At 41.5% G+C, this 8,974-nt stretch overlaps 1 protein-coding gene across 1 annotated transcript; it reads left to right on the top strand. All coding sequences in view use genetic code 11, as the record gives it.

Moving 5' to 3' along the window:
- Positions 1-687: 687 nt before the first annotated feature.
- On the top strand, positions 688-6,536 carry EGR_04949 (Kaptin; the record flags this gene model as incomplete). The annotated part of the gene is given in 11 exon segments (XM_024494198.1): positions 688-976; positions 1,012-1,088; positions 1,368-1,430; positions 2,750-2,943; positions 3,335-3,454; positions 3,471-3,555; positions 3,711-3,777; positions 3,817-3,883; positions 4,871-5,086; positions 5,205-5,404; positions 6,385-6,536. 11 exon segments carry the CDS (start codon positions 688-690, stop codon positions 6,534-6,536), a joined length of 1,530 nt encoding a protein of 509 aa, XP_024351435.1.
- Between the last annotated feature and the right edge of the window lie 2,438 nt (positions 6,537-8,974).

Genomic DNA, 8,974 nt, shown 5'->3' with positions numbered 1-8,974 from the left:
GAATATGCACAACCGTAATAAGGCATAATACAGTAGTTATTTTAAGACTGTATGTTCCCTGGAAATCAACACCCTAAAATTTAAAAAAATCATTCTACTAAAATAACTTTGTTGAGGTTTTGTCAAAATTAGTCTAGAGACTTTGCGAAATCTACAATATTTTGAGTATTGAGATAAAGTCAATATATCAATATTTATATATCATTTTGCCTGCATTTTTAATAATCTTAATAATGAGGCATTTTATGTTAGCAGCTAAGGCACCAATTGTTTTCAAAATCGAATGCACTAGACGTGCTCAAAGCCGCGTTGCTGTGGTAATCTTTGGCTAGTTTACACCTCCTAAGCAGCATTTATTGCAAATGCTTACCCAAACAATTTATTTTGCAGAAACAATATCCGTAGAATTTACCTCTAGAGTTGCCAGCTTTTAAATTCGTCAAATTTCTTTAGAATTTTGATTCTACAAATTCACAATTTGTTACTTGTTGTAAAGGTAGCTTGAAGTAAAATTAGCAGGTGGCAAAAAATAAGTAACTTTGTCTTCACAAGCTCATTTTGAAGTCACAACGTACCTTTGCACTTCAATATTAGGGCATTTATAGCCTTATTGTACGGTGTGTGCTTAACAAAAGATTAGATATTCGCTCGACATCGGTGTATCATTTTTTCACTCTAGAATCCAGGATGGAGACGCCTCCTTCAATTCTTTTGGATCTGAGTCTCTACAAAGAAGCCGCTTTTTTTCCTACTTTGGGTCAAAGCACCATTCACGGTCTCACCCATGTACCTTCCCAATCCTCCATCGATTGTGGGGAAGAAAGAGGTTGCCGAAAGTATGACCTTCTCGTTGCTTCCCTACTTCCTGGTGGTGAGAGTTTCTCCTCCGCCCGTTGCTGCAATCTCTACTCTTTCAGTTCTGGTCGTAAACGCCTTGCAACCTCCACTAAATCCTTCGATTTCATGTATCTTCCCGGTAAAGTTGTTTTTAATATGTCTAAGTGCCTTTAGTTGCTGATATTGTCTGCATAAAGGCTTTCTATGACGACCAGTCGCAGCACTATGTGGTTTCGATGGGGCTGGTGAAGGTAGATAGTCGGCTTATTAATTAATTTGGGTTTTGATTGACAGGAGGAGGGATCGTGTTTCTTTAATATTTACGCAGCACCAAGATTAAACGATCTACCCGAACGATGCATCTGTTTGTCGGAGTTGGCACATTTCCCTGTTCAAGTTGTTTACACATAGTGGGTTCTTATATTTTATTTTATCGATGCAGCTTCATTTCCCCAACTAGCAAGACACTGCAGTGGGCATTTTTGTTGTCAACGTCGGGGTCATTGCCGCCACCGTTTGATTTGGATCAGGATAACTCCAATGCGGGTCCGGTGCAAGTCTACACGAAGCTGATCGATGCAGTACTGTCTGAGGTATGAAAGATGAATACTTAGATAGGTTAACCTTTAAGTGAAATTGGCAACCGATTCTTTGGAACTAATCTCAAGTGTGATGCAATGAATCTCCTCGTAGCACTTTCAGTGGGTCATTTGATGTGCCTTTCCGGAAATCGCACGCCAATTAATTAAATAATTTCCAGTGATTTTCTGATTTCATGAAATACTTACAACGCCAGGGTATCTTTGAGTGTTCAAATCCTCAAAAGTGCGGCGTCGAATCATATTTCAGCATCCTTGGTGGGAACTTTGGCACTTGTGGAAGAAGATCACCCATGGTCTTGTTTGAAAACAGGTCTTTTAATTGCATTTTAGACTAGAATTTAAAGGCCTTATTTTAATAGGTGCGGTTGAAATGGCTTCAACGTTTTAAAAAAAGCCACGGATTTATTTCACTTTACATGCTGTTACCTCTATGAACTCTTATCTTATGTCTCGACACCTTTGCGAGGTTTCGTATAACCACGTACTGTATGATGATAGGGCAAATTCCTCGAGGAAAAGTAGAAACTAGATCTCAACTATGAAGTCGCTAAGTGATGATTTTCCGACGTCTAGACATAAGGATGTCACTAAAAGTGACATACAAGGTACCTTGTGACACCTGTAGTAAAAATATGTTGTACACTCGGAACTTGAAGAATTGAGGCGCCTGCACAGGGAAGGTCTCGCGTGTTTTGACAAAACTGCTTCTTCGCATATAGTCTGTGCAACCTACACATGGATGTTTGGTAACTTTCATGGTCATCCGGCGCCCTTCTCTAGCTTTTCCACTTTGAGCTCCTTGGACCAGCATTATAAGTGAAGGCCTTTAAAGAAGGTTGACAACAAGTATGACATCAGCATCAAATACTCGTAAGAACTTGGAGGGTGAAATGAGTATATACCGTCTAAAAGACGTGTGTTGAGGCTGTTTTGAAGTCATTGCATGGAATTTGTGGCTAGAACAAAAACCAAAGTTGGCGCAGTTTTGGCAGCTTCCCAGTTGTGGACTGTCATAGATTCCGGGTGTCGTCCTTAAATGGTGTCTTGCCAGTAATCAGTCAGCAAAATCAAAATCATTGCATTTTGAAGTTAGCCGCCAATGCTGTTAGTAATGTCGCCCTTGGGTTACCACTGACGACATAGGTTGCACCAGCATGGAGGTAGTTCACTTATAAGGTTATGGAAGAACTGAATGAATAAGAGTGGGGTTTTGCGCCACCGGCGTGGAATTTGATTTGTAAGATGGAAAAGCCTCGTATTCAGATATATAAAACTAAGAAACGCTTACTTGACTGTTTTCTACCACCTAGGTGACTGAAAAATCGGATGGAGAAGAGGAAGGGAAGCAATACGACTCAGAAGTACCCCCATCGACGAATTCAGCAGACGAAACTCAAGGCCACAAGCCTGCGACTTCTACAACTGTCAACTCCGTTTTTGGTGTGATCGACAATGCCTCCGCGTGCAGTCTATTCCCAGAACTGAAAAATTTGCCACTCAAAGTGTGAGTTTGTGTTCAAATATTTACTTACAGGTGGTAAGTAGGCATGGCAGAGAATTTTCCGAGGATATTGTATTTTGGAGATGTCCACTTTTTAATGAATGGTTTTTCACGCCTTGGAGTTGTACCGTTTTATTAAAATATGGAAGGTATGATTCAGTGAGCAGTTAGTTTGATTTACTCCACAGAGTCTAGTAGCAAAACCTTGAAGAACTATGATAAGTAAATATGGGATTCGACGCTCTTATACACTATTTTTAAACTTGAAGCTTTGGGAGATGCAGCGGTCGATGCTCAAAACTGAAAATAATATTCCTCAAGCAAAATATTTGTTGAATAAACCACTGTCTGTTATTGCTTAGAGGCATTACCATTTACATTTGTCAATTTCTAGAGTGACCTTCATGGATTTCCTTCTATTGCTGGACGGTGACACTCACTATCGAATGTCGGCTTTTGGCACGCTGGACGGATGGATTGGTGTTGGGCTGGTAAAAATGGCTGGACCAGGTTCGTTTCTCGTTTCTTAGGATGGTTCTGAGGCCATTCTTCGCGCACTGTCCAAGAAGCCTTGCTACAATGATTGTTTTCGTTGAAATTTTTGCGAATTTCCAGGTAATTGACAAGCTACTTAGGGGTAAACACTCAATTCAGTAGAATAGGATTTTTAAAAACAATGCAAATTTTATAACTAACGCCGTTCTGGTGGTCGAGTTAGCTATTTTTCCTAAAATCTATTTATCCTATTTTTTATCATTTTAGAACTAAAGGCTTTCTATTCCACTTCACACGATTCAGCCATTACAAAGCTGAAATTTTTCCGTCAATTCGATCAAAGTAAGGTACATTTGTTAGTTTTTAACCTTATTAAAATAGATTCCACCTCCCCATCGGATGTTTCTCTGCTGGTTTGCTCTGGTCTTGAACCTGCCGTGGTTTACCGGTAAGTAGAGACGGAAATTTTCCCACATTTTTAGGGGAAACTTCCATAAATAGTGCGTTATTTTTGGTATTGAATAAAGCTTCATTGAAAATTGCTAAGTGAATAACGCTTATTGAATTTAGCCTCTGTTATCGTACTACGTAGGCAGTGGCCAAAACAATCCTTTGAGCGATAAAGTAACTTGGTATTTTGTGTAAAATCGTTTCCAAACCTTATTCATCATAGATCAACCTTTTATCGACTTAAAATTAACGATATTTGTTACAAAATTTGCGATTTTAAGTGAGTTTATTTGGCCTAGACCCTGAAATTCAGATTTAAATTGGAAGGAACATAACTCTTATTTTTAGTTCAATGATATTTTGGTTACCTGATTGGCTGGGTATTAGCCAATAGAAAAAGGACCTTGATGAGGTAACCAATTAAATGACAAGAAAATCGCTTTGATTTTCAAAGCGATTGTATACTAGCATTACATTGTTGCTTTTTCATTAAAAGCGGTCGCGCTATCCTTAGGTATTCTTAGTTGTATCGATTTCTTCCCAGGATGCGCCATGCTGCCCACCAGTTTTTAAGCACCCTCACTGGAAGAATTTGCTGTCATTTTTTCTAGCTCTGTGGATCCTAGGGTTTGACTTAGCTTTGACACATCGGCTACTAGTGTCACATGTATGTGAACCTGCATATTCTAAATAACCAAAGTATTTTCCCAATCAGTCTGGCCTTGGTTACACCTATTTGTTTGTCACAAAAAGACTTGCTAGTTTGGAAAGTTCTTGTTATCTGGGTAGTCTCATTTTTTACGTTTTCGTGCCGCAGCTAGGTTGATTAAAAAACGAATGTAAAGTAGTCACATAAGATCGGTAAAACCTCTGGGATGTGGACAACTTTTCTCCGAGATTCTGGAAGTGAAATCGTGTATTTGTTTTCTACCAATCTTACAATTTAGTTTCTGCTTATTCCGGTCACCCATTGACACTTTTTCAGTTGCCCTTTCCAAGACAATCCTGATGGTGGTAAGCTGGCCCCATCTTCTCGATTAGTGCTCCCTCAGAGCGCTGATTTCGACCACGTTAATTGCGCTTGTGTGGCTGATCTCGACTTTGATGGACTCCCAGAGATTGTTGTGGGCACTTTCGGACAGCAGCTGCTCTTCTATGATTGGACTAGCGACCCTCATTCGCCGACCGAAGGCTCTTACGTGTGAGTTGTCAATTTAGTGTTAATTTTTACTTAAAAAGTTGGTTTACCTTCTTCTGTTTTAAAATTAGTAATTTACTCCCAAATTCTCCCATGTTCATATGTCCTTATCTTTCCGCAGACTGGTGCATCAACGACGGATGGTTGGCGCTGTCCACAGTCTGGAATGCGGTGGTGAATGCGACTTTCTCGGCGACGGTACGCGTTGTATAGCGGTTCTAACCTCCCTCGGTCTCCATCTACTGCAATGCAGTCACCTCTCCGACTTTTGCGTGCCTCTCCTCGCCGCGCGTCTTCGTTCTCTCCCTCCCAACTTCCGTTGTCCATAGCAGCGCTGCTCTTCTTTATTGTAGTCCGACCCATCTCATCTAGTCATGCTCTCACTTTTATATTTTGGTTTAGTGTACTTTGTGAGTTTGAAACAGGATTTTTTTCTTTTTTCTATAAAAATAGTAGATTTATCACTGAGTTGCTGGAGAGAGGTGCTTTTCCAAAATTTGATACTTCTTTAATAACCCTCGATATTAAATGGATGTTACAACAAGTTAATTTCCTCTTCTTATAGCAAATTTGGCGGTCAGACAATCACGCAGATTCTCACATTGTTGAGGGTTGTGTGGTTTGTAAATCATCTCATGCATTCAAGTCTGTTCAAGTTGAAGTCGGTTGTATGGTCGTGGATGTCGCCTATTGTAGGAACATACAGTTATCCACTTCTCCACAGATTCTGTTTACGCAGTCAGTGGATCGTTGTGTTTCGAATAGGGCAGGAGTTTGTGTGAACGAGTGATCAATTCAAAATAGGGCCAACTTGATGTGGTCCATCGCACGCACCAGACCTACTTGACATGGGTGATGTAGTAGATTGAGGGCATGTGCGCCCTGGAGCTGTCGCCGAGCGGCGGGGGTCGGTCTCCCCACGCATGTTAGTTGTTCCTTTCTGAGGTTAATTAATCAGTAAGGCGGGCTGATTCTACTTGGCGCACCTCCAAATTGGCCCCGTTTTGACGTGAGAATTATTGTCCCATCTTGGTGCTTAAAAGACCACAATTGCTATCTTCCTTGCGTTGCATGGCTCTATTCCCACTTTCACGACGTCTTCTATTGCACTCATTTTACAATTTAAGCGACATTCAATCATCCATTCAGATGATTGACAGTGGGGCATTCAATTCATCCGCTTTGTGTATTTAATTTCCGGAGAGAGGCTTGTTTGGGTCACGACATCCACTCCCTCGAGTTAAAATAATTAAACGGCTTAAAAGCAGTCGACAAGTTAGTGCGCTTCGATCACTTCTAAGGTGAATCAGTCGTGCGGTGCTGGTACATTGGCACCTATTTCGCTTCAACTCCATCCGTTAGACAAACCATATCTACAGATGAGGAGGCTGTGCTCTACTCTGTGTGGTTATATTGTACCGCACTGTACGGACCGTCTTCAAAACTAAACTGAATCCACTGGACTGAAGTATAGCAGCGTATACTCCCGTACAAATGATTGAAGAATTATCTCACTTGAGTGCTGGTACCTCTTTCCACTGATACCTTATTCCGGAGTCGGTTTCATGTCGATAGGACATGTCGACTAAAGAAATTTTTCCCATGGATTGTGAATGGAAAGCTTTCTTAACCATAGTTTGAAAGGTGCCAATGACTTAGTAATGGTGGTGGGCAACTACGTTAGCAGTCAAAAGTTCGAAACAGAAAAACAGGAAGATGCATCACGCAAGTTAAACTTAGCAATCGGTTTGAGCCTTAAACTCTAACGTGATTTTAAAGAAAACTTGTACTGACGCTCCAAAATGTCAGCAAACATCCCACTGCCATGTATTGGATAACACATAAGTGAAGAACTCTGTCCAGGACTGGTTTGTCAACCACTCCAGGTTTTTACAAAAGACGACACTTTTTGCAAATCAGCTAAGAGGATGGTTGTGCCTTAGACATGATTATTCACTATTGCTCGATCAAATGGAGGCATCAATTTCGATGAGTTGGCTAATGACACCTCATCTGGCGTCATTCTGTAGAACACGTAGCATGAAATTTGATCACACAAATAAGTAGAATGAGGGTGGAGTAACAACGTCACCAAAGTTGCTGCATGATGGCAGACGGAGGGTTCATTGTCATCTTGACGGTTCGGATATGCACGTACCGAGATGCACTCAGCCACTGAGAGGCACCAAGACGCACCATGAGGCATCAGGAGGCACTGAGCCATCCAATCACTTCATCACTCCACGATCGCACCAGTGTAAGTGTAGGCAACACGATGAGGTCTCTGGAAGCGGTAACGATCGCATTGTCATATAAATCCGTGGGTGATATGCATTTCGCACCGACCTTGAAACCGCATGGGTTCATGTGCACTCAAGAATGAGGGCAAGTGTTGGCGATGGCAAATTTAAATCTGCCAAGCTTACAGGATTACCTGAGAAGCTCAACCCTTAAAGTGTATAAGGATGTGGTTTAAAACGATTGGCACCGGTCATGTTACCATTGGTCTGTTCGAATTATTAAAGTGGTGGAAATGGCCTGCAATGTCAGTTAGTTATTCAAACAATGTTGGGTGGATTAATACAGAGTGCCCCAACAAACGCTGCGCATTTTATAAGTGGCATACATCTAAAAAGCAATTTAATATTTGTTTTGATCAGCCAAAGTGATTGCTAAATATCTTACTCAGGGTGTATGGGTGGTGTGTAAGGGTGGGTTTTTTCACAAAATTGACAGTATATTTCAGACGACTTTATGGATGAGTAGAGAGATAGGTAGATGAATATGGGATGTATGTATGTATGCGTGGATGGATGAATGGGTGGATAGATGAATAGATGGATGAATGGGTGGTTGGATGGATGGATGGATGTATGGATGAATGCGTGGATGAAAGGATAGATGAATGGGTGGGTGGATGGATGGATAGATGGATGGATGGATAGATAGATGGTTCGAAAGTGTTTGTCAATGAATGTGTTGTGTTTGCCATTCCCACAATCGACGTACTCTTCGTGGTATTGCTCGCTATCAAACCTTGTGGTTGCCAGCTGAAGCTCTACTGGAATGACTTGTAATGTGGAATGGCGGCCACCAGTCACTCACGTACAGATGTAACCCCTGCTGTCTCTGTACCATTCACATGTCTTACCACTACATTGTGCTTAAAAAGTTCGGTGGGACTAGTGTATATCTATAATTCAGGTGTTTACAACCTTACTTCCAGGGCGGTGTTTCATTTGCATGCACGCACCACCAGTGTTGCCTACTGTCATCTTGACGGCCAATGTCGGGACTGCTTCCTCCCCCCCCCCCGCCCCCAACACGTCGGCCGGCTACTACGAGCGGTGTCGGGATATACACGTATCACTTGTTACCTCGTGCCACATTTCAATTGCAGTAGCAGCCATTCCTTTTCGAGTCTCCAAGGTTAAAGTCGCTGTCTAAATTCAAAGCACCTTTTGTAAACTGAGTGACTGCAACTTTTTGCAGCTGCATTACCTCCCTTTGGATTGGTTCACCTGAAATGAATTTTTGACCCCCCGTATAGCATGGTGCAATGAATCAACCACGCCCCTCTCCAAAAATCATATATTCTAGGAGGATGAGATGAATATCTTCTCACGAATTCTCCCAATGGGTGACCTATCAAGCGAATGTTTCTGAGCTCGTACAATACCCCTAAGAGTAGACACCGAAAAATTAGGCATTGTATAAGTAGGCAAAGAGCTACTTAATGCTCTAAGAAAAGATAATAAGTCCTCTTCAAAACCAAGATGGAAACAGAGATCAAAGAAGAGAAGAGAGAAAGGCGGAGGCGTAAAACTAAACAAAGTGGAGTCATAACGATCCATCGCCCTTGTGATAAGATCAACAAGCAGGTGGATGGAT

The sequence above is a fragment of the Echinococcus granulosus genome (assembly GCF_000524195.1).
Source record: "Echinococcus granulosus chromosome Unknown EG_S00033, whole genome shotgun sequence".
In the NCBI taxonomy this organism is placed as follows: Eukaryota; Metazoa; Platyhelminthes; class Cestoda; order Cyclophyllidea; family Taeniidae; genus Echinococcus; species Echinococcus granulosus.
The sequence above is the reverse complement of the archived record's forward strand: the minus strand, read 5'-3'. Positions and strand labels throughout refer to the sequence as shown.